The sequence below is a fragment of the Aythya marila genome (genome assembly GCF_965140915.1).
Source record: "Aythya marila genome assembly, chromosome: 4".
NCBI classification, from domain to species: Eukaryota; Metazoa; Chordata; class Aves; order Anseriformes; family Anatidae; genus Aythya; species Aythya marila.
The window spans coordinates 6,902,193-6,928,938 of NC_139045.1; the positions used below are offsets into that span (position 1 = coordinate 6,902,193).

At 43.6% G+C, this 26,746-nt stretch overlaps 1 protein-coding gene across 1 annotated transcript in view; it reads right to left on the reverse strand.

Moving 5' to 3' along the window:
- The window catches only part of BANK1 (B cell scaffold protein with ankyrin repeats 1), a 132,881-nt gene that overhangs the window by 20,767 nt on the left and 85,368 nt on the right, over positions 1–26,746 (reverse strand). Inside the window, exons 9-11 of the mRNA XM_082760385.1 lie at positions 5,052–5,148; positions 3,240–3,545; positions 245–526 (exon numbers count right to left, since the gene is read on the reverse strand). Of these exons, the coding sequence (XP_082616511.1) occupies positions 245–526; positions 3,240–3,545; positions 5,052–5,148 (685 nt within the window). The remainder of the gene's footprint in view (positions 1–244; positions 527–3,239; positions 3,546–5,051; positions 5,149–26,746) is intronic.

A 26,746-nucleotide genomic window follows, 5' to 3' on the forward strand; every position in this document is an offset into this window, starting at 1 on the left:
TTTTGTAAAATTAAACCAAAAAAGTGATGCTATCGCAGATGCAAATTGAAAATTATTAGTCAGAGATGTTCTAAGCTCATTTGAGAAGTGAGAATAGGTAAACTGAATCAACAGGTTTGTTTGTTTGAAAGTAACTGAACAAAGATCTTAATCTTTAAAAAAACAAACAACAAAACTGTTCATCAAAAGGAACAAACACGTCCATGTTCTACCAGCAAGTATTCGCAAAGAAGCAAGCACTGACCTTGTACTATGTAGGGAGTGTTCTCATTTCTGGCGGGCGAACATACGGGACGAGGGGTAGGGGCTGGAGGCCTGTTCATGATAAACGACCTGCATTCTTTACTCTTCTCCTCCTCCTTCTCTGCCAGTATCAAATCGTACAGACATTCATCCAATTTTGTGAAAGTGTAGAGGTGCTCCTCCTTGTCATCTTCCTCGTATGTACCTTGTTCTTCTCTGCAGCACGCTGTTAGGAGTCCATCGCCATATTCTCTGTCCCTTCTGTCCTCCACAAAATTCCTTTCTGAAAAAGCGAGGAGTTGTGTTTCATAGGTGGGGCAAAGAAAGGAGATTAAGACTTAACTTTAGGCTTCAGATTTTCCTAATGTGGAGACCTGATTTCAGTTCTAAACTAAGGCATTCTGATTCTCATTGGTTTCTGATCAGCTACGTCAGCAGGGAGCATATCCTGAAGGCATAATTTCAGCTTCAGGGCCTCCTCCTGATTTCACATCAGATTATCAAAATTAGATGCTAATAAATCAGCCCAAAGTAAATACTCTTATTTAAAAGCAATGCTGCATACCCCAGTTGCTCCAACAAGAGTCACACAAACACATTCCTTAATGGTGAAGCCAAACAAGTGGTACCTGTAGTCCTTGGCATTTTGGCTAATCAGGCTATTTGTTAGCTGTTGCAACAATGACTTATGAAATTAAACTTATTTTAGAAAATGTTGGATTTTGTCTTTCCAACATCTTCAACGTCCCATTTGTTTTTGAGCATTTCACTACAATGTACTGTAGGGAAAAGTGGGAAAAAAATTAAAAGCCCCTGAAAGGATAAATGAAATTTATGACCTCATCTGTGCTGTGAGACTATCTTCAACCCCACACCCAAATGACTTCGTTGGTCTCTACTCCCCATGTTTCATAGTACATCTAATCAGAACTTGCTTTCCTTTAGCTTTTACATTTTACAGCTTTAGAAGGGATTGTCGAGTTTCCTAATACCTGGGCTTGTTTTGACTTATTTGTATTTAAAAAGCCCACAAACTGTAAAGAATTAGAAGCTGTTACCAAGGCTGCTGATCCCAGCCATGTCTACAACTTCCTCCTGCTGATTACCCCTCTTTCCTGGGCAGACAGTAGACCCGCTCACAGTTCTGCACCGAGCTCTATTTTCCTAATGTTGTAATGAGCTGCATATAAATGTGCATTCACTGAGCTAGGCTTTGGTCACTACTGGAGTTTTAAATCCTTTGGCTGCTATTTACAGTAAATTAAGTAATTGTTGTATCTGTGCATGGTTTCAGAGGAGCTTTACAATCCTTATGATACATTTGTAAATGGGATGCGTCATTTATAAATGGGCTGTATTATTAATACATATTATCAATATGTATTCTGGCTCAGATATGTATTTTTTTTAAAAAACAAGTGTGATTAATACAGCTGCCATATTTAATATGAAAAGTATTTTGTTTCCATGCCTCTATAAAAGTTCCGTTTCTTTCTCTGTAGGATTTTCTTTCTCTTAACTCCCACAGGGGGCACTCTCATGCCACTGCCAAAAGGAAGACTTCAAGAAGAAGGGACTTGCCTTTTAGGTCTTCCTCAGCAATAGCTAAACTAAGTGGCTAACTAAAAAACATGTAGCAGTGACTCATTAGAGCTCTTTGAAAGCAAATACCGTGCCAGTTTAGGGAATTCTGATACCCCCAGCCCCACCCCCAAAATAAAGTGAAATTAAACCATGCCTAGGACTTAGGAAAATTCATGGCATGTCTTAAATCCACGTACGGGTACCTGGCATTTGGCAGAGAGGGACACATTGCTACCCGACGGTGTAGCCATGAGAGCTGTCCCAATACAGGCATTTCTATCAGACCTATGCTAACAGATCCCCTAAGCCAAACCTGCCCCCTCATTTGTGTACATACATGCACACCTACATTGAGTATGGCATAGCGAGCAAAATGCATTTGCAATGCTAGTTTTATTTTGCCCCTCATCCTTTTGGAATCTGTGCCTTGCTGTACGTAGCCAGTTTTTTCTTTCACAGCAGAAAACAGGACAAAAACCTATCTAAAGCAGGCTCCTATAAGGCTGAACAGCTATTTCTGTGCACTTACATCAACATCAAAGTGCTTGGTGATGGTAATTTAGGCCTCTAATAGGTTATGCCACATTTGAAAAGAGAGTTAACAGAAATAAGCTGTGGAGCAAACTCACAGGCAATTTGTGCATGCACTTATCAGTAGTGTCCATGACAAAAGTTTTTTTTTCTACATGATTTTTTAAGACTGGTATTTAAGCTTGAATTCTTCTGCATATTTACTTTTTCCCAATGAGGAAAAAAAAATAATCACTCCTTTTGAAATAGATGCAAATAGTATTTTGGACTTCTCAACTACAAGACTAAATTTTAGATTTTTACTCTGGGGCTGAAATATTTAAAAAAAAAAGAAAGAGAAGCATTTCATTAAAGGTCACGATCTCTCTCTCTCTTTTCTATTTGTAACACAATGTAGTGTTTTATTTCTAACCACAACATTGGCTAAAATATAATTAAATACTGTTACTTCTCTCTACACAGTCACTTTTGTATTAATTCTATCTGTGAAATTATAAACTGTATTAAATCAAGATAGCATTTAATATTTTTAAATGTAAATATTTAAATCAACTTGAGAAAAATACAGGCTTAGTGTTTTGTTTCAGGCCTCTCTTGTAAAACAAGCATCTTATGTGCTAGTGGGTAGCGTTCTGAGATGGACAGAGTGAGAAAAACCTGAAACCATAACCCAGCAGCCCACAGCTCTGCGTTAGCTGATATCCTGGCTGTGAAGGCCTTCATGCAGCAAAGTTCACAGGCAGATGTTTGCTGTGCAGAATTTGGGCCATGCTGTCGAGCTACTACTAGTAGAAGTGAGCACACATCATTTCGGCAGCAGCACCTGATCTGTGTTTACACGTGTGTTTGTATCTGGGGTTCTTTTCCTCCCAAAATCATACCTTGTGAGAAACTGTGCAGCTCATCCTGCCTCACAGTGCCAGGCAGATTTCGAGGGGGAGGAGGAGGTGGCCTCTTGTAGAAAAAGCAGTCTCTTCTGGTCTCTTCTGAATCATCAGGGATGCTGGCATATAAATTGTTCGGACTGTTGACAAGGGTGTAGGTATCTTCCCCTTCTTCACCTTCATCTTTGCTTTCCTCTCTGCTGTCTTCTACATCATCTTCCTCTTCCTCATCCACCTCAGCTATTTGTTGGCATTTTGATCCAATTCCATATTGATCTCCCAGGTCCGGCTTGGCTTTTAATGCTAAAGAATGCATTATTTCCTTTAAAATTTGCCATCTGGAAACATTTCCTATTTCAAGGATTCCCACAGAAGCAACGCAGTGGCTAATAAAACTTTTATGAACTAATACAGTGGAGGAAGGCTGTCAAATACACACTGTCAGTGAACAGCTTTTAAAATATTTACCAGATCAGCAGTGGAAGTTTTTATTAGGTTTTGCTGCTCTGATATACAACGTCTTCGTGCACACGGTATGTTCAGCTCTTCTGGAGCTGCTGTCAGAATGCAATCACACACACTTACCATGCCTCCGTAATTTGTGTTCCTTGATTTTGAAGGGAGCACAGTGCACTGCTAGGGAAATAAAGCCCTAGCTCACCCAACTCTGTCACTTGTTTTTATACAATGGATTTGGGGCGCCTATTTGAATCTCTCTAAAATAAAATTCGCATTGCCCTCGGGAGACACGGCTGGACTCCTGTGGAAATGTGGGGTGTTTTTTAATGGGCCACAGACCACGGGAATGTAAAATGATAAATTTTCAACACTGTACAGCATCAAGATTTGGGGGGTGCATGTAAGTGACATAACAGAGTAAGCTGCACAGGTCCATCAGCAGAGTTGCAGTCAATGCAGAGCTGGTACTACAGGGCCCTTTCTACTCTGAGCTACCCTTTGGTGAAGCCTTTCTTCCACCACAGATTAAAATGGGAGGTTAGAGCACGTAGGTGACTACCACGGCCATCTGTTACGATTCACATTCTTCCTCCGTGCGCCCACCCCGACGTACTCCATATATAGTGGAAAGGTGACAGAGACGGTGGAAGCGTGTCACGGCTAACCAGATTTCTAGCTCACATTTTCACAGTGTCTATTGTATACCTAGATGTGCCAAAAAGCAGCAGGCTTAAACATAGCAAACAAGAAATATCATGTTCATGCAGAATATGAGACAGTTGGAAAGACAAAATTGTCAACAAACAGATAAGATGGAAACAGGATAAAGTTTAGCTTTATAAATTCATGATACTGCAAAATATCATCAAATAGTTACACACTAAAGAAACTGTCATCAGTAAATGCAAACAAGCAGCTCTGCAGTTTTCAAGAGGAATATGCACACAGATTTGACCACACAGATTAGCAACAAACTTGTGATCAACATATGCTTAGATGTATGAAGATCAAGCTGCAAAATGTCAACTCTCTGTGCCTCCACAGAGGAGCTGCCCGCACCTGTAGCCAGGGTCTCCTCTTACATGAAGGCTCTCCTCCAGATCTGGAGCAGAGATCACAACTCTGTAGAATTTACCAGGAGAGCTGGTTGCACCTTGGTCTGTCTGAGCCAGACTTTGGTATCATGCCTGAATCCCTTGCCTGCCTTCCCCTGTGCCCTAGGACACCTGCCTCCTTGGAAGTTACAGTACTGTGGAAATTGGAAGTATTAAAATAATTTGCCCCCTGTGTTTGTCCATAATCCCACACAACACAGTTTATGATCTGCTGCTGATAAACAACGTGACTTACTCATGGCTGGTTGAGTTTCCAAGCCTACCATAACCACGTAAGTGTCGTCATCTTCTGCTTCCTCCTCCTGATCGGTGCAGTTATCTGTCACGTCATTCTACAAAGAAAAACAGAGTAGGGTATTGGTTTGGGTAACATCATGCCCCAACAAAGCCAGGCAAGACCAATGAGGAAACGGTTATCTGGAGGAGAAACAGACACGTCTTCTTCTTCTGGTTCTGTCCAAAAATTGTGTGTGTTTTGCAGAGATTTCTTTCCTACCTGCACACTCTGCTATTCAAATAATTTTAAACATTTTACTAAGGGGAAGTCAGAGACAGAAATGTAACACGTTCACAGCTGCATAGTGGTGCAGGTACCTGCTACAGACAGAAGGAATGCAGGTGTCTGGGTACATGACAAGGACACGAGGTACTGCCACGAAGCGATACCAAGCTTGCACGGAAAGGATTCAAGCCAACTCATCCCTGCTCAGCACTGCAGCGGGGTGTTCAGACAGTTCCCACCTCTGTCCCCAGCTACGAAGCACTCGTAGGTAATGAGAAAGATCAGTAGCAGAAAAACAGAAAGTCTACAGGATGTTACGGAACAGCTCGAGGGTGCACAAAGTGCAAGGAATCTCCGGAGAAGTCATTATAACCTGTTAGAAGCACTTCCCCTGCCCTGGTGCTTGGTACCAGCAGCCACGTGTGCACCGAAAAATCCGAACCAGGACTGCAAAGCGCGCTGGCATTTCCACTTCAGTGCCCCAACGTGGCAAAGCATTGTTTCTTGTTCCTCTAGAAAGCTGCTACATTCACACAGCGCTATTCAAAATCAGGTTTAGGAGGGTCAGCATGATTGGTGCTCTGAAATGTTCTCACTGCGTTTCTCCAAGCAGAAGAAGTACAACCCTGTGCTCAGCCCCAGCCACTGAGGGCAGATTTGTACCTACAGACAGTTCTGTTGTCTTAAAACGCCCAAAGCCCACTCGTTAATTGCTGATTTTCAGAAATAACCGAAATCTTTTTTCAAGGAACCCAGCAGTACCTTGACTCCTGTGGGAGTGCAATACAAAACCACCCTGCACAGGCGCAGTTGCGCCCTCAGTAATTATTTAGAAATTCTGAACCACAAAATGCCACCTCTGGGGGGCTGAGGGCACCACCCCAAAAGGAAGTAGGGAAACAGCAGGCAGTTTGTTCCCAGGATCCTACTACTCCTGGCAGCCACAGCCACTGTCCCAGGGACACAAGTCCCAGGCCTTACATTCATATCGTGGCATGAAAGGGGAAAACAATTGGAGAAACTGCTTTTTTTTTCTGGGGAACCGAGAATGCCTTCTTCCCTGCTGCTCTTTGCCATCTCACAAGAGCCTCTCCTACAACGTGCGGCCACCAGGCTGCACATCAGGGGCCTCCCTTGCCCTCTTTGCTTTGCTCCTTCACGAACATTGCTGGGTTCTCCCCTGAGCTACACCTGCCCCCAGCACCCAAGTGGTAACCTCTGTCCCCTATGCTCAGAGTCCCCTGTTCCACCTGAGCTTCCCCATAGTTTATCTGCTTCCCCTATTCTTCACAGAAACAGGATATCTCTAAAAGCCCCGAAGCTGGGAGCTTTTCCAAGTACTTGTTTTCAGAAGACTCAGGTCTGTATGTGCTAAATGTAGCCGTACACTGGGAAAAAAATAATAAAAAAGGTCTCCTGTGAAGTTCTGCATTTCTTGTGTGACACCGAAGATCCATGCAGAAGAAATCAAGCAAGCAGAGCTCTAGATTTAATCCCACTATGACAGTGGAGGCCGGTATCAGAGAAATTCTTTCAAGGTGTTTACTTCTACCTCTGCAAACACGTTTTTTGGTGACCATCTCTGGTAAGTGGAGGAAACGAATGGCACTTTCTGATTTTCCCACTTGATACGGCTCTTCCTCGGCTGGAGGAAACCTGCTGACTCACGGAAACCAACAGAACAGAGATGATTAATGGGCATCTTTAAAACCTGAATGCTTCAGAAGACTGAAGGTCAACCTGCCCCACTAGCTTAGCGGCTTCCCTGAAAATGCTGAATTCATTCTGACAATGGATTGCTGAAAACTTAACTCATAAAAACAATTTTTATTACTTCTGATTTCTCTTGCTAGCTGTGTTTCATTTTGTGCTTTGGTCTTGCTCATAATGTCCTCAAAGTGCCTCTGCTACACTTCTCTGCTTGTCCTTCACTACTTGATAGAGTTTCCACTTCCTCTGGACCTCAGTCTCCTATCTGGGGTTTGTCTCTTTCTACACTTCCACCCTTTCCCCCACAAAGAGGTAAGTTAGCACTTTTTTGAAGTCTACCACTCTTATTTCCCTTCTCATTCCCATCATAAAAACTGTATAACACATCCTAGACTCCTCTCAATTTTACCTTCTGCCCGGACACCCTCAATGAGTTTCTCCTATTTGTTTTCAAAGAAAAGCATCCTCTACTTCCCTCCTCTTAAATATCAAATCAAGGCACTCAATACCCTGCTGGATAACGCCTCCTGCTGGGTCCCTCTCCAGGCAGGTGCTGGTGTTACCCCAATCATTACGACAGCTAAATCCTGTGCTTTTGATGGCCCTGCGAGGTAGCTGCTCACAAAGTCCTCCTCCCAGATGTCTGATGCTCTCTGCAGCACACAACCCAGGACACCAACGCTCTGCTTTTCCACTTCAGTGGCCCCCAGGGATGCCCAGCAAGTCCCTCAGACCCTCTCCATCGTCTGGACCTCGAAGCAAGCCTACGCATTGCTGGTACACAAACAGCACGGATGTTTTTCAAACAAAATGGATGGTTTTCATCTATTCTACATCCTCTCTAGAGCAAGGCAGAAACTCTTTTCTAGATCATTTAAAGAGAAAATTACCTACCTGTTTCCCTAAGTGACATAACTTTTCAGTAATTTCCTTTCCTTTCCTGCGTGGCTTCCTGACCCCACGGAAACCTTACTGATCTCTTCACAAATGGCACAACTGAAACCCAGGATTGCCCCTGATCGTTTCCAATGGTTAATCTATAGAAAAAGCTCAGCTGAGCTTCCCAGAAAATCTACGTTCATGTATGCTGACCCAATCCACAGAGACGTAGAAACAGATTAACCATTAACCAAAGTACTGCTGCACGTCGCCTTCAGCCCCCTATGGCGGTGGTGTTTCTGACCTCAGGAGCACAAAAAGATTTTCTTACACGACTCCATCAGTTTGTGTTTCAGTACCTCCATCAGTTTGCCCCCTCAGTACCTCCTGAAACGCACACAGTTTGGCAAACACTCTCCTTCATTCAGTTCCACCTGTATCCATGAGCTATAGCCTAGTGACCAACCACTCCGGCTATAAAATTTTTTCTAACTCTCAAGTTTGCATTAAAGCTACTAATATTCACACATTCCACAATGTCAAATATTCATCAAAGCATTGGAAGTGTTTAAGTATTTATTACTTATTTTTCCCAGGGCCCTGTAGGAGCACCTGGAGAAATGACTGAAGAAGCCAGCTCCATAAAATTGATTGCATGCACGAGGCCGGACCCAGCACTGCTGTTCATTAGCTTTATTAATGCTAAGCGCTTTCACTGCTCTGTTGCCTTCCCCGATAACTCACGCTTGCAAAAAACAACAGGTGATGAGATAACACGGGTTTCTCTAAGTCATGAGCTCAGTGAAATGCGTTCAGCACGGTGCTACAATCAAAGACAAAAAGCACTTGGGAATTAATCTGGTTTGAAAGCCCTGGGTTTGCTGGGCAGGTGGGAAGAGAGGGGGCGGAGAGGAGTTTTGCTGCGCACGCTCTGCCATGAAACGGAGAGTGGTTTTTCCAGCAGTGTGGGCTGAGCAGCCCGGGGGCTGGATCCAGCCCTTAAAACACTTGAACTTGGCCTCCTGGCCTCAGCTTGTCTCAGAGAAAGCCCAGACAGCACCGGTTATCCCACCAGCCAAAGCTGCTGCCTACCTCCTGGAGCAAGCGGTGCATCAGGCCAGGATCCAGCCTGCTCTGTGCTGACCCAGCTAATCCTAACAAGTAAGAGCAAAACAACACACACTTCAATTAGGTAGAAACACAAGTATGGAAACAGCGACAGTAAAAATGTCAGTAAAAAAAAATAATATTGTGACATTCGCAATAATTTGTAAAATTCCTCCTGCGTGTAGTTTGCCAGAAGTCCCAACAGCTACCGTATTTTCTGCAATCCCAAAAGATAATGAAGCGTTAGGATCTCGTGTCAATGTGCTGGAAGTATGCACACGACTGTCAAAGATGCACGATTACATAGAATAAAAGAAATGAGACACGAAACACTCCACTGCCAACATCTAATGATTGTGGGATCAGCTTGAAGGAAATGGATGACTCAGATGATTTGCAGCATATTAAGAAAATAAACCAAACAAAAACATCAACGGATACCCAACTTCGGGCTCGGATATTTTAACGCGAGCACAAAGAATTGCTGCTTCATTTGAAATAACGCATTGTAATCTTATGTAATAGCCTTCTGGGCTCTCTTACTAAACCATTTCATTTGCATGTCTGCCTTTCGCCTCACTACGAGCTGATTTACTGCACTGCGTATCAGCCAGCAGCCCCGAACTGATCCTGATTTGCATCATTATTCCCTGTAACCTCACACTCACTTTTGTATGCCTGCCTATCAAATTGTAGTAAACTTTCTGCATATATATATATTTTTTTCAGTTCCTCCTTTTAGCTGAATTTCTGGAAAAGCAAGCCCTCCCTTCGTACAACTTCATCACCGTGGAGAAACAGCCGATGAAGAAAACACACCGAAGTGAAAAGTTGGTGTGTATACCCCTATAACTGCACGCCTCGTAGTGTTTTAAATGCCTGGTTATTGTTATAAGGCCTTCAGACGGATGGATGTGAAAGAAAAACACTGCTGCAGGAGGAAGAACAAGGGACTTCTAATCGCTGAACCTAATTTACTGCTATACACAAAAATGCTTTTTAAAATCAAATCCCTGCACTCTCCGCATGAAGAGCTTGTGCCCACTTCTCTCCTCTAAGCATTTCTGCTGTTCCCTAATCTAACTACCGAGTGCCAAGGGATTTTTCTTCTGAGCATTCAAAAATAAAATTCCTCCTCAGCCTCATTTTAGCTCATTTCTCCTTTAACAACAATTCTTGTTACTTCACTTTTCACACACCCACACGGCTCTCGGAAAGACTTTCAGATCTTGTAGAGTCCCGATTCTGCTGAACAAAATCCCCGCTGCTGTTTGACAGGCTGTGTAATCACCGCTAGCTCCACAAAAGCGCTCCCATCTCACCAACAGGTTAATTTTTCAGTCTAGCAGGAGAAGAATTTTAACATTTTTTTCTTGCCTTTTTTTTTTTTTTTTTCTTTTTCCCCTGGGCTAAATAATAACCGTTCCCCAAAGAGCTTCTCTTCTAGTCGCTGACAAGCGTGCTGTTTGAAGGCTTGGTGCAGCTGCTAAATTCCTGCTCCCCCAGCAGACCGACCGGTGGCAGAGGGAGGAGGTTCACTAATTACAAGGGGTTACGCACGTGGCAAGGCGAAGGGCCCTTCCCATAGAGAAATCCGAAGGGGATGCAGGAATGAGGGTGTGCTGAGTCTGGCTGGGATGGAGTTAACTTTCCCCAGAGCATGGTGCTGTGGGTTAGGTTTGTTTTAGCTCACGTCACGCTCGGCAATAAAGACGGAGGGAGGAAGAAAAGGGTGGGCTTTCTTGCAAGGTGGCTGCTGTTTGGAGACTGGCTGGGCATCGCGCTGCCCGTGGGAGGTGGTGAACGATTTCCTTGGCTTTGCTTGTATTTTTTCCCTTCTTCCTTTCACCTCCTGAGCTGCAGGCATCTTGACCCACGAGTTTTCTCACTTTTGCTCTCCCTGTTCTCTCCCTCATCCCACTGGAGGCAGGGCAGAGCAGGGTGAGGGGCTGCGTGGGCGCTCAGCTGCCGGCTACGGCCAACCCACCGCATTAGCTAAGTATACCCCTCTAAAAAGGGACACAACGTGGCGTAATCCTCATCTCTGAAGCTTTTTCAGGCTATGTCAACACTGGCACCAGCCACCATGCAGTGAGTGCTTCCCTCCGTCGGTTCATGACAAGTCTCAGCGAGCTGCTGTCCAGCTGAACACGGCTCTGGCACGGCTGCATCCAGACCTCTCCCACCTCCAAATCTCATCCTGTGATGGAGCAGAAAGCTGTGCCTCCTCTGGAGGTTCCCCTGAAGCTGAAGGGACAGAGAGAGCTTTCACAGGGCCTGACTGAGAAGGAGCAAGGCAGACTTTTAAGTCTCACACCTATTTACTTCTGCTTTCACCTAGATCGCGCATGCACAGATTTTATCATTATTATTTTTATCTCCAAAGCAAGAAAAGCTCGTCAGCTCCGAAGAGCTCCTTGGTTCTCCTCTGCAACAACAGTACGGGAAGATAAGAAGTTGGGCTTTGTAAAGCGTATCAGCAGCTATCATCAGCCCTTCAACCCCCTTCTACAGCATCAGTAAATGATTCCTCGTTTTCTGCTCATATTCTAAATATGCACTGCGGGGGGTTACTCTCCAGTGTTACGCAGATGCTGAATCAGAAGAATTACATTTCAGAGGCCGATAAAGCCCCACTACTGCTTGTGTTTTGCGTTCAAGCAGCAGAATTTTCTGAGCTCTCTGATGGTTTCCAAGATGCAGCTCTTTCCCCTTGATCCTGCTGCATGCCTGGAAATTTTTTCACAGAAACCAGCGGGGGTTTTGCTCTGTCTAGCCAACTTTTTTTTTTTTTTTTTTAGCACTGAATTTAAGAGGAGTGGGATAAAGGGCCCAAATCTGTGAAATGCCATGGTATTTCTAGAGTATGTTCCACACACGTGTGCTATCAATAGCCAGAGCTTTCAGACACAGGCGTTTACGTTCAGGTGGTTAAAATCATCTTTCCATTCCCCAACAATAGCTAGGATGAAGGGCAATGACACTAGGGTCACAAGACAAAAAGCAAATCAGGAGACAGCCTCTGTTTGAGACTTCGTCTCTTCTGTTTGTAAAATGGAGGTGATAATTTACTCACTCTGTATGCAAGTTTTGGGTCAAAAGAGGCAAAAAATCCAGTCTAACTCAGGTCAGTTTTGCATACAGTTCATCTCCATGGCTTCCACCACCCCTCTGGTGTTCACAGAAAGTTGGACCTGGTGCTTAGGGACATGGCTTAGTGGGTGACATTGGTGGAAGGGGGCTGGTTGGAGCAGATGATCGTGGAGGCCTTCTCCAACCTTAATGATTCTGTGATTCTACAGAAGATAACTTACCGAACCCAAATTCCTTACAATGATTTGCTATGTGAAGTAAGAGCAACACAGTATTTCACTCGAATGTTTTCGTGGAGAGGAGCTCTGATGCCTGCACAGTAACACCATATGGTATCCGAGTTTACCAGAAATACCACTGAAAGATACACCCGTTTATTTGTCGTAATGCTGTACGTTATTTCTCTCTGACATGCTCCCGTATCTTCAGGAACATATCTAGTCGTCTTATCTTTGTTCTAAGAAGAGCACCAAACCAGCAACGTGCCGTCCTCCCTGCTTTTTTTCAGAGAGACCACAGTGGTTTGTACCAGTGGCCGTTTGTAGCTTGACTCTTAGTGACCTGTTGCAAAATCTGCCACAGCCTGTGGTCTCCACAGCAAGACAAGAGCATCCTTCTTGATCTACAGCAATGCAGTTCCTCCGTTTTTCCTTCTACCACGGCCTGCTGGATTTTCTACGAAAAAATTGTAGTTGAACAGCGTAATGCACTGAATTGTCTGTGCTATACCATGACATCTGACATAGCTGAAGAAAGGTTAAATAGTTAATAGTTTAGCATGAATGTGAAATAAATACAATCCCTGATGGATGGCTGAAGTACAATTAGCTGCTGCTTGCAGGAAGGCAACTGGCTACCTGCTCCGAGTCATAAAAATGACATTTAATGGCATGACACACGTTGACGCCTATTTATACTGCAGGAGGACAAGGGAGAAGCGAAGACAAATTACAGCTTCAAGGCACTGATCTATGTAATTTCTATAAAAAATCTAATATTTCTTTTTAATTTAAGGGGGAAGAACCGGCCACGTGGGTAATCAGCCTTCTTTTATGCTAATGACATCAGCGCTAGAAAACGCTTAGCAAGCACAGCTCACCAAAAATGTGTTTGACAGCCATTTTAAAGGCAGCTGCTACGAGATTGGAACTTGGTATGAATACGGAGCTCCAACGCCACCTTTTCAGCGAGCACTTTCAGTTCTCAAGACCAGAAGGAAGGCGCTAAGAACAAAAGAAAAGCAGAGGAGGGCAGAGCCTACAAAGAGAGAGAAAGAAAAAGGGGAAAGCCACTTACATCTGACACTCAGCATGTGGCTTCCCACAGCATCACGTCCTTATTTAAAACCAGTAGCGCTAAGTCTACCGCAATTAGCTTTGCTGTCACTTACATTTTTCTAATTCACAGTCAGGATGCAGAAGCACAGTTACTCAGCTTTATAATTCAGAGCAGTGGGCCAAGTTTTGCATTTGGCAGACATACCTGCTGCATTAGAGTAAAACAAGATGCTAATCAACCTGGGATGCAATACATTAGTGGATTGTTTTTTCCTGGTCCCGTGTCTTTCTCAGACACCTTGCAGCCTCTACTATGAATAATATAACACTGTAAAGTAGAAAAAGAGTATGAGCAAACAGGTAAACTAGCATTAAGAGCAGTTGGATTCAACCTTTTGGACTTCATATATTTGTTTAAAGTGAATTACTGTTTTTCCTAACAGGATATCTATCTATCTATCTATAAATACTTATTTTTTAAACTAACTCTTCCCAATCCTCCTCCTCCTTTCCTCCAGCACCACACAGGTCAGTAGCAATCAGGTGTAAAGTCCAGGTACCTTCATAGGAGCTCAGGATCTGGAAGGACCTCGGAGCAGACGGCAAGAAGAGGAAGAACAGTAACAGTCCCACGTTGGTCTTTGCCCCGGGGCCTCTGCCAACCGTGCTGTACACACTTTGCTGCAACACATGCATGCAGCATAATGCTCTTGGGGCAAATCTTCATGTGCAGTAAAATGTCTCTCAGCCTCGAGGGAGCTATAATTTTTTACGTGATACTCTCAAGCCTACTTTTTGTCTAAATACACGTAGCAGGGTCGGAAGAACATCTGAAGATAGAGGTCTATAAAGCACACCTATAAAAGCTGCTCTGTGGGAATAAAAAAAAGCTCCAGACAAAGGGACTGTACTGCTGCTACCAGCCATCACTTCAAGGTCACTTGTCACAGGTGACCTCCTATTAAATGTGGTTGTCCTGGCAGGCAGGATAACAAAGCAGGACAGAGGTGGCACTGCATGAACTGCTCCCCGTAGCACCCTGGTACTGGTTTTCCGAGGGCTGCTGAGAGCCTTGCCCTGTCTTCTTGTTTCTCTGTCAGTGTGAACTCCCTGGTGTGGAAATCTAGTAAGCATATCAACCCTGACACACGATTCTGCGATGGGCAGTCTCTGACATTTGTGTTTCACTGCACCAGCTCACAATACACGGAACCTGACACAGCAGCACACGATGCTGGGAAAATTTAGAAATGGGATTTCGTGTGGAGGGTGAAAACTCTCTTCAAATAATCTTGAATACTGAAGAGAGGCCGTTCATTGTCACAGCAGGCAATTGTGGAGCATTAAGAGATGCAACTCTGCTGATCTAACAGGAATGGATGAATAGAAAACCTTAAAATTCAATATATTTTTTCAATTCAAAAGCTTCAGCAGACACCATAAAGAAAAGACAATGCTATTGCAGAGGCATTGTGGTGTAAAAAGTATGAAAAACACCACTACCACAGTGTATTCCACATTGGTATTTCCATCCCTGCCTGCTGCCCTTGAGAGGTTCATTTCCCCATGACTGCCAGACAAACTTACGCTGTTGAGTGCTGAGGAAGCCAAAAAGTAACCAAAAAAAACCCAACAAGCAGCATACCTGGGGCATGAGAGAGACACGACCAAACACCTAGCTTTAACAAACTGGTTAATAATACCCAAGCACTCCCCAAAAACAGGCAGTCACACGATAGATTAATATGATACTTGCTATTTTGTTCCATTTCCAGCCTGTCTCTACTTCAGCAGCTAGGCTGGTAAGGGAGACTGCTAGAGATTGATAAGATGAAGAAGGAAATGGGAGCCTGAGTCATGAATTCATTGACTTACTACACCGTGGAGCACCAGGCTCTAGCTAAGTGTCACTGAGACAGCAAGCAGCAAAAAGCACAAAAAGGAACAGAGAGCACCAGATGTTAGGCACTGCTCAACGCAGAGGACACAGAGCTTTTACACCTGGTTGTGCCCGCAGCGTCCTGTGGGTTACTTGCTGCTAACACCTCTGGGTGGTTAGGGACCATCGCACTCCTGTTTGTTGTACCTTAGATGAGCCCAGGTTCAATAAATGAAAACCAGCTCACCAGGACCGAGCAGACCCCAGCTGATTTCCTTCTTTCTTTCCCAACATTCAGGTGGGATGCCGTCCCTTCAGCACAGCAGGTTCTGCAGTCGCACGCGCGCTCTGTGTGACTGATGCAATGGCAGTACCGAAGGGATACGAGCGCTCCCTGCCTTTTCCAGCACAAAGATGAGACAAGCTCTGACACTTCACTGAAAACATTTCACTAATGATGATGGTGGTTTGGCACATCTGGAAGGAAGGGAAACAAAAATGAAAGCCAAGCAGATTCTCTCGCTTTGGATCTTCTTCCCAAGGTCAGTCCAAGACGACTAACCCCCCTGCCTTGCTGCCAGAAAACAAATCATGAACCGGAGTCTGTAGCCCAAGGGATGCACCCCTTGCATCATTTTTCCTTCCCATAAGATGACAAAGTAGGAAAAAGTTAAAAAAATATATATATATAAATAAATCATCTGCTCTGCCGTGCAGTTCAGGTGCACAGTTCTGGAAACCATGGGGTCCTCTGTGCCCTAGATTTGTCTTTCAAGTGAGCAAGCAGAGAAGAGGCAATAAAATGTTTAAGAGAAGGCAGAGAGAACAGATGAGCACACACTGCCAAACTCCCTGTCTAATAACAAATGATTAAACACGAGAGACTAAATTGAGGCTTCATACCTCAGCAGTCCTCCAGTGTAGAAACCTGGTATGGTTATTTATTGACTCAATTAAAATCTTAATGGATGAATGACAACCTTATTTCTGTGACAAGGCGCTGGTGTTTCTAGGGAGAGGAAGTTTCAGTACCTGAAGTAACACCACTTCTACATTGTAGCAGGTCAAAGGAATTACCAAAGTTTACACAAAAGACTCATATTTTAGGCAAAGGTTACCTGAAGAGATTATTTCAAGGAAATATTACAGTGATTTTCATCAGAGCCCATGTCCACATACTGCAATAGTGACTAAGACTTTTCATCCTAATTTAGCCTAACAGGCAATTTATGAGGTTCAGGGACAACTTCCATGCATGTTTTTCATATTTCACTTTGTTTTACTGAACATGTTTGTTTGTTTAGCCATTCCAGGCATTTAGATTTCATTTTTTTTTGTCACCAATTTAACTTTTTGATCATCACACATAATAAAAGACTGTCAATATTTAAGATGCAACTGTTCCAGGTTAAAAATGTGCAACCTCCACGTTACTAATATAAGAAAAACAAATACAAACCCATGAAAACTAAAGCTTTGCAGAATCTACTAGCACAGGAAGGGCTCATGCAGAGTCCTGTGCCTCCACAGAGCTGAGAGAATTTGTCCTCACCGCACAGGATTGCAGATCCCAAGCTACCAACCAGGGTCCTTGCCTTGCAAGGTAAACTCACGTCCAGACCATGCACTCAATGGAGTAAAAACCAGGCAGGTAACTAGGAGAAACCTATTAAGATTAACTTACTATGATGAACAGCAAGAAATTTTAGGGAATGAGCTCACTCTTCTCTCGTGTTTAATAGTCTGAAGGTCCCCTATCTAATCAACTTATCAGAAGATCATTTACCAGGCTAGGTTTTAGGCAATGCCCTATATAGTCACAAAAGAAAAATAAAGATAATCAGATAAATTCAGATAAATTATTTGTACAAACGTTTTTCATTGTAGTTTTCTTGCTGAATTAATCCAGCTGAGTATGGATATTACAGTCTAAAATACTGTCCAGCTTCAGACATACCCCAAAATACCAGATGGCATGTACTAATGCAGCTTATTTACAGCAGTTCACCTACATGGGAACATCCTGAGGAAGACCTGAGTCACACCCAAATCCCTGTAGGGTGTATTTGCAAATAAGCTTTCATTGAATTACAAGGCAGAAGTTAACGAAGCAGCCTAATTCTCTTCCATTGACGGTGGCAAAGGTGGCATCGTTATCAATTCTTGCTACGTTTAAGTGCAGAATTCCATACTTCAAAGGCATTTTCAAAAAAAAGTGAGCATAACCAAAAAATTAAGTACAAATAATCCATATGTAATGATTAAAAAAAAAAAAAAAAAAAGAAAAACCTGCCAAGGATTTAACTTACATTATAGTAAAGGAATGATTTGTGAAGCTGTATCAGAAAAGACAGACTTACCTGAGAAAGCATAAGATACCCAGATTTGTTAAAATTGTAGTCTGCTTGTAGCGTAGTACTGGACTTGCTTTTTCCCTCAAAAACCCTTAATAAGGCTTCCCCTCCCTCCTTCAAGATTCACTTTTGCATTTATAAAGAAAAAAAACCTCGCATTTTTAAATGCCGTGCCATTTTCTTTTTAACTAAAATTCCCTGAATGCCAAATGCTGCCACTTTGAGGTCAGAGTAATTGATACCTAAAGAAATGGAAGTGTTTGCACAGGAATGGAGAAAATCTGCATGTCTAAGGCAATGTATTTTGTACCCAGCCAGGAGGTAAAACAGAGATTAGAAATGATGGTGCTATAGCTGATCAGTGTGCCCCTTATCCCTACAATGCTGCCACTCCAACAGCACACTCCGCCTACAAGGAAAAGCTCTCTAGATGTAAAATTAACAAAGCATGAAGTATTATCTTGGTCCCCCAGCTAGTCAGAGTATTACGCCTCCCCTCTTTAGGCAGAAGAGATGACTCTCGTAACTCAAAATCAGCAAATAAGTTCATATCTTTCACATTACAAGACGGTTTAGTATGTACACACAATACAGGAATGGAAAGATCCCCTGGGAGCCGCAGCGAGTGAGCAGAAGGGGAACCAAACTGCCATCCTGACCAAATTTGACGCACAAGAGCAATGCTGTGCCTGCAAAGGATGGGCAGCAGCTGGTCCTTCTTGACCAACACAATGTGCAGTGGCGTGCAGGCCAGGAGGCAGCCTCCTGCCGAGACACAGAAGTGCAAACCACAACCCGGTGCTCATTTAAGTAAGCAAGTTTTACAGTGGCTTCCATGGATCTGATTGCACTGATGACATTTTTTTACCTTCTGTCAACCACAGTCGCCGCTTAAACACCCTTAAAACCCACCAAATGGCTCTGGATAACTTCTGTAGTGGTAAAGAAAAGCTCCACTGCTGTCTTCTACTCAGACTCTCAGCAGACAGGACATCTGGCTGTGTTTTCATCATAGCAGACCTGTAGAAAAAGGTTCTGGGAAACCAGGAAATATGGACATAAAATGGCTTTTTCTACACCTCTTGGAGTTTAAGACTAAAAAAGAAAAAGACAGAAAGAAGCTGAAATGTATGCTTTTAAGAACAGAAATCATATTCAACTTCTTTTCTGGAAGCTAGGACTCAGGTGTCTGTACAAGGTGCTATATGGCCTTGATTACATCCTGCCTACTGACCGCCTGGATCCCTGCTTCGGTTACAGCACTTTCACCATTTGCTTTCATTTTTTTCCTCAGATCTCTGCAAAAGCTCCTGTTCCTTTCTCTAGTGCTTCGGCTGGTCCCTGTGACTTCCCGGGAGCTGCAGGAGCAGCGCTGCCTCCTACCAGCCTGCAGTGCCTTCGGCGTTCCTTTGTCCAGAGCTCCAACCCTGCGCGTAGTCCCAGAGGAGAGTTAAAGCACAGACAGCCTCGACATTTTGCAAGGGGCCCAGACTCTTACCACCTTCACAGCAGCAGCAAAAGGAATCTCTGTAACACAGCAGACACTCCCATGCCCCACCACACTTCAAACCCCTTGCCATATGCCAGCACTCCTTGGGTTTAGGTGGGAGGTTCAATGCATGGTGTTTCTTGGGAAGAGGGAACCAGCTTCCCCTTTGTAAAGCAGCCTGCTGGCTTTATTTCCCCTCTGCAGAGCTTGCTGTTGCAAGCACCTTTGTTTAAACCCCTCCTCGCCTTCACCTGGGGACTCCTCCATCAGCCTCCTCAGGTGATCCGAGCCCCGCCAGCCGCTCCATTGCTTAGTTACTGCTCCGCTGTGTTTCAACTCAAAAAATGATCTGTCTGGGGTAACAGCCAACTTTCTGTAAAGTAACTATTTAAATACACGTTAATTGTGGTTAAAATGACCTGTTACTTTTGCTTTCTGGCATTGCAAAAACTCTCCTTCTTCTCCCCGGTTCATTTTATAACAATACAGGGGCAGAGGCTGCCAAGAAAGAAGCCAGGCTCTGTTTTCTAAGCGGGGCTTGCAGCTTGATGCGGACTCAGTTTCCAGCACTGGCGTCCCATAGCAAAGAGAAAAAAATGAGAAGCATCTGACAGAGCTGGAGAACACCCTCAAAATATTAGGTTTTGTTTTACATCGAGCTAATTGTGCCAGCTCAGGGCTGCTGCAGTTACCGTGCACTTACAGGATGCTGCTGGGTGATGTATGAACCCGTTCTGCTGTTTCCATCAGAACCCAAAGCCACTTTAATTCTCCTTTCTTACACAGCAACTCACAAAACTCCTCAGATCTCTTTCTTTCCCCCAAAAAAATCTGTAGCTATAGGCCTGATTCGTGCGTGTCACTTGTTAGCTGTAAGCCACGCCAAGTCCCCCAGCCTCGGCTGAATTATTCCAGATTCCCTAAGCAGCCACGAGGGGAGAATTGAGAAACAGAAAACAAGAGAAAAAGTTTTTCCCCTCCTCAATTCCTGCAGGCAAACAGCTGTCTGTCTGCAGCACGAGGTCTGATCAGCACCAGGCTCAGTCTCAGCCCGTGTTCTCGGGGAGGTTGTTAGTGGTTATAAAATGGGATATAACGCCTCTCCAAATCCTCCATGTGTCCCCAGATGGCTCCTTCCAGCCATGAATTTTGAAAGTGCCATACAAAATATCGGCTTGCTTTGGTTTTGCTTTCCCTAGGTGTTTTTTTCCCAATGAGAACAGCACTGGGTGGAGTTTATCTCACAGGTAGACCACCCTCACGTTGTACATACCTCAAAAGTCTCTGCCTCCTGTTCTCCAGCTCCACACCCAGGAATCTTACGAAAGACAAGACAGAGGCTGCCTGTGGGAGGCTTGCTGATGGAGATTTATGGCAAAATCTTGCTTCTGGCCCCAGCTACCAAATAACTTACGGGGAAGACTTCCTCTGCCTTCAGCGGAAATTTGATGCCACTCTTACAGCCCTGGGAGCTGAGCTTTGGAGACGATTGAGGGAAGAAATAACAACATCAGGGCCTTACATAAAAACGTCACAATTACAGCTTAAAGATTTGGAATATCTGTGACTGACCCCACAACCCTTGACTGTATTATATTCTTGGGACAGATCCTCAGATAGTGATTTGGAGTCATGAAATCGATTTCTGCCAGCTGAGGAGCTCCCTTGTGAGAATCTGAAGCTTAGATTAAAGTGAGAATATTTTATTTACTTACTTATTTCTGTAAATCAGAGGTCCGATGGAGGGCCGTTTATTATTCATACGATTTATTGGACTATATTCATGTTCAGTGTGCTGTTTTAGCTGTTCTTACACCGTATGCATGCCACTTCCACCAGCTGCTGCATAACCCCCTGTTCCAGCGCATTATTTTCTCAGCTGGTTACATGAATCCCCTGATACCCACACGGACTGCTAATTCTGACACAGCAGAATCACGTTCCCATTGCCATCAGGATTTTCTGTTCCCCACGAAAAATGCAGTTTTATCCTGAGTTCCTTTCTCTATTAGAGAAAACAAGCAGAACAAATGCAGCTTCCCCATGGGATATATGCCCACGTGCACCTTCTCAGGCAGGTCTCCGAGCTGCACTCAAGTGCAAGCCTCGTGTTTAGTTTCTACAAGCCACTTTGATAAGTTTTGACAACAGAAGTCACTTCGATGCCCAGAAAGGAATGTATACACACCTCAGATTTTCTTTGCATTCAGCAAAATAGGACCACTTAGAACTGCAAACTAATGCAAAGTAACCACCTGCACGCACAGAAGTACCGCTCCTGCACACAAACACCCAGATCAGCTCAGCAGAGGCTGATACACAGCACGCTCCCAAGCACACCCCCAGTGCACTGTTCCAGACTAGCACAGCACTCCTGAAGCTGTGCAAATGTAGGATGAGGTTTGCCTCATCCCCCTAAAATGGGGCCGCCTCTATTCCCTACGAAGATTACAGTCTGAAGAAGGCTAAAATCCAGATAAGGGTAGATAAACTTCAGAGACTGAAGCCCTACAGGGAAAAATTTGGGGACTGTTAAAAGAAGAAATGGGAAAAGGCTCTTCTGTCATTTTGAGCTTAGGAGAGAGGAAATTGCAGTTCTCCAGACTGCCCCACCTGCCTGGGTGCCCACTTTGATGTGAAAAGGGAGCTGCGTTTCCCACCTCCTGCACGGCCCGAGGTGCTTTGTATTCAACACACGATAGTCCGACAGAGGTTTGCTAAAGCTGTAGAAAAAAAACAAAACAGTAAATTGGAAGAGGCACACACGTATGTGTCAAGCACACACACGTATTTTGTGGTGACAGGAAGCTCAGCCCTGCACCACAGCTACGTTGCCACCAGCCCTTTGAAATAAAGCTCTCCACGCTCTGCACAACGTCCCTTTGCTAACAGCGAGTCAGCACTTACTGGACCCGGGTTTCACGATTTCCCCATTAAAATGCAAATCTCTACCTTGCCATAATGAGACCCACACTGAAATTCTCTCCAAGTAATGGAAAAGCACAGAGCTTCTATCATCTCCTGATAACAACTACTTCTGCAATTATTCGAATTGCTTTCATGTTTATAATTTATACGCATTCATTTCCTTAAGGAGAGAATAATTTTCAATATAAAGTTACCAAGAAAGACTAAAAGATGTGAGCTTAAATTAAGTTTTCTGATCTCACGCAATAAATTCCCCGAGAAATTAACAGACCCGATAAAACAAGTAGCAAAAGGAGATTAAGGATAGCAGGACTCGAGCTGAAGGAGGCTTTTTAATCTGTGTGTCTGACAGTTTCAAAAAACTGCAGACGAGAAGAAATAATGGCAGCCATAACCACAAGAATTGTAACCTCATAAACAATGTTTTTCAAAGAAAGGCAATGCTGCGCGTGGAATTTTGCACCAACATTTCTCGAGTGAGAAAGGGGCTGCCTATAAAGTTATCTTTCACTTCTTGTTCTGGGATGCACGCAGATGAGAAAAGCCACAGGCCTGAAAACTGAGAGCAACCAGGGCCAGCCAGAGACCTGATGGAGCCCTCAAATAGCAGTGAGAAACTTTGGCTTTCTCATTATCAACTATTCGCAGCTCCAGAGATGCCCCGAGCCACGTCTGTCTTCCCTCTACTTACTAACCCTCCGTGATTTTCTCTTCCAAGTGCTCACCCCACACCTCTTTGCCCTTAGGGATTCACTTTTGAACTCTGAGCATTCACAACACCCTGTGGCAAGGATTTCCAGGGATATGCTGCCTGCTCTGCAGAAAATTATCTGTCTTGGACTCAACTCTTGCCAGTTTAACCCAGCATTGCCTGGCTCTCGCACCAGAAGAGATGCTGGCAGAGGGACACCTACCTCCCCATCACCAACTTGTGGATCTGTAAGAATCTTCTACTAATCTGTAAAAATACTTCTACTGCTACAACAACTTCTCGACAGAGCTGTCAAGTTCCTGACAGAAGTTGTATTTTATCCTTCTGAACTTCAAAACTGTGCCGTAAGAATCCTGCTGGCGGTTTCTGAATTATAAAATACAAAAATGCAAACAGCGTTTTCCAGTTCTACCCACGTTAAAAATCCTTGCTCAAAAGACAGTTAATACAATACCTTCCTGGGACTAGGATTATGAAATATTATTATTATTTTTAACAGTTATAAGATCACAGAGTAACTTTTGTCAACACGGCAGCCTTTGGTCACTAACATTCACCCTCCTGAGAATTTTCTCATTCGCACGCAGCACCAAGTCTGTTGCTTTCTGCCACACACTGCTGAGAAAGTGCTACGTCTGATTTTATCACGGTGATATGGGGAAATACAACCAAACCACCACTACTTTGGTTGGCCTCGCAGCCCCTACCTTGAATCTGTCTCTCGGTGTTTTCCCAGCAGTAGTGAAATCGAGGTTTCAAACAAGAAAAGCCTTTTAAATGCTCCTGCCACTATTCATAGGTCTCAAATCATCATTGCAATGCTCCCCTGCAACTAATGCAGATTTCACCTTATATTATTATAGACAAAACGTGTGGCTTTATCTTGTCTGTGTTTTTTTTTATTTTATTTTATTCCAGCCTGATTCGCAGCTGATTTACACGCAGGATAAAGCAGAAGCAATTCCACTGCAGACCAAGGAGTTGTAATGAAATCAATACCGGGCCCTAACTGTTCACATCACTGGGCTGTCATATCGCATTGGCTTCTGCTTCGTCACCTTCAAAAGTCCAGAAAGTGTTGAAAACTCTCTAGGCCTGGTTTTTCCCATGAATTAAAACCGAGTAACTCAGGAATACCACTACCACTGTCACCAGCATTATGTGTAAGGATCGGTGGACTAATCCTCTAACTCAGCTCTTAAAAGTCTTCAGTTACTTTTGAAGGCAAAGTGATTCAGGTTTCATTCATCAGCAGTCCACCTGCTAAAAAGAGTAAGGTTACAGATCGTGATGTAGTTGGGGAAAGGCTTTCAAACACACTATCGTCTCAAGAATTTAGGGATCCACATCCCATCAAAATAGCTTAGCATGGTGAGAGTCACAGAGACACAAATCCACTGCGTTCAACTAGGCACGAGTTTCTGCATTTTGCATGACTTGTGTTAAAATCTAGCAGACAGTGCTGCAGGGAAATTGGAAGAGAGACCCTCTGCTGAGTCAGGGTTCAGCATTTTGCAGGAAGAAATCCTTTTAGAGCTACCAGTAAGCAACGTGCTATAAATTCCTTTAAATGGACGCTATTTATCTCGTTCCAAATATCATAAAAACTGGAACATTAAGTCGACCAGCTGCCTCCTGCGTCAAATCAAGGTTTTTGAGAGCAAGAAATTCAACCATGCCTGACAATCAAAAGGTTGCAAATGAGCTCAGTGAAAGCCCACAATCATGTTTTCATTTTCTCATACAGCACCGTCTACACTTTTGTTATCTGCCTCATCAAAAACCTGCCACACCAAGGCCTGCTGTGACCCTTAGACAATGCAAGTGAGCTCCACTGTTAATAAATACTGGGGGCAATGCAGCTGTGTTTTGGTGCTAGCACGCTCCCAATTCATTTCTCTCCCGAAGTACACAAAACAGCATTAAGTATCATTCTACAAGAATAGAGAGCTGCATTAATTTCGCATTTTATTGCGAAATCACACCCAGCGAGAATAAATATCTTACATTTTGGCCCAGGGCAGCAGAACAATCAGCAAATGGATTTCATGGCTGAGACTTCCCTGAATCCAGAAAAGCAGCGCCCTGAGTTGTGCCACCCTTCAGTGAAGTCGAGCACTGTGACAGATACACAATGAGGTCAGAAATCAACACAAGAAAGGAAGCTACAGCAAGTATCGTCAGGAGTGGGAAGACAAGGAGCTTTCAGAGCCAGTTCCCATCTAGAATTTATATATATATATATACACACACACACACACACATTATATAGAGATAAAATCTTTGATAATGACCTTCATTTTTGAAACTAAAAGAGTGATCCTGTGGCTTTTCACTAATCAGACTGGAGTGTATTCTCAGGAAAAGAGTATAATGAAAAAAATCTTAACTGCATTAAAGTGGTGGTGATTCTGAATGTTAATTCCTGATTATCATGCATTATGGTCTATTACCATTCCCATTGCATTATTTCGCAGGACATCAAATCGATAAAGTAGCTCTATAAGAACTGGGAGTGAACTGTTCAAAGCTTTTCCATCTGTTTCATAATTTTCTGATAGACTTAACAGACTAAGGGTAAAAATACCGCTTCAGACTGAAAACAGTCAACGTGATCACAACACCTGACAGATTTTGCCATCTGAATTAAGCTTTTGCCTTGAGATGAAAATGTTTGACTCTTCAGTTTTTTGTTTTATTTGCCTGGGCCCTATCGGAAATCAGTTCAGAAGCATGACAATTGCAACCTGGTTCTGACACGAGCTTAGCTTTTCAGCGTGGTAATTTCATTACCTAGTTTTGAAGATGCACCTAGTTTGAGCCACTCTGCAGAAGGGTTAAGGTCCAGTGAAAGAAACGTTTTAAAAATAACTGGGCTAAATTCACTATTGCTATAAATAATGATGGAAACTAAGTAGAAAAATAGGTGTGAGATGAGGAATCTTGAGCTGACAACGTTCAGAGGGCAGGGAGGAAAAGAGGAGATGAGCTGCACGTGTGCATTTCTGGGCTTTCAGTATTTGTGAGCAAACTCCATGTTTGTATCGCCCATTCACTTCCCACTTTAGAGCTGGAGTCTGATTCCCCACCGATGGTACTCCCTTTGCACATGAGAGCTAAATGCAAACTCAGTTCTAGTCGCACTGCCCTCCTGTTGCATTGGTTTTGGCCAACTCAGACCCAATTAACAACTCAAACCATTCACCGACCTGCCCCAACGTTTGTTTTCTCTTCCTCTCACGTCTAAGTTTTGCTCGTTTTCCTTGAGCAACGTTTTCTCAGCATCAGTGTGTAACAACTTGTGAGAGTGCTGAGTAACAGGGCGTGAGCTCACACAGGCTGCTTTCCTCCCTGAGCTCAACCCCGAGGCAATCTGCTTCGTATTTGTCATCTCTTCTTACAAAATCTGCAGAAAGCAAACACGTTTAAAAGGCAACGATAGTTAAATTCCTTTATATCAACACTAAGCCTTTTGCCCTTAGTGAATTGCAAATGGGTTTATAAAACCTAAGCCTAGGTTTATTTTTACAGTTACGGCAAAACTCATGTGGAAAAGATTATGCTTATGCATTTATAGGGGATTAACAAAACTATGGAAACTATTGCGAACAATCAAAAAAAAAAGACTTTGTACTGAACATCCTGAAGACCCTTAAGAAATGTACATAATACAGCGACGAAAAAGGTTTTAATACGTTATTGTTTCCAGCTGATTGCAGTAAGATTCCTAAAACACATATTCCCTGATACTGCCTGACGATATTGTGACTAAAATCACCAACTTACACCGAGTACTTGCTGTGCAAGCTTCACAACTTCCTGAGCTATCGCACAGCTCGGTTGTTTCAAGTACTTTCTCTAAACAAATACCTTGAATACGGTGGTGTTGTGCAGTAACACCGTGACATGCAAGTCTCTGCACGTAGAAGCGGTTTTAGTTGCAGGTCATTCTCCGCACCTCTTCAGCTTTGCCTTTTATAAAAGGAGAAAACCCTTCTCA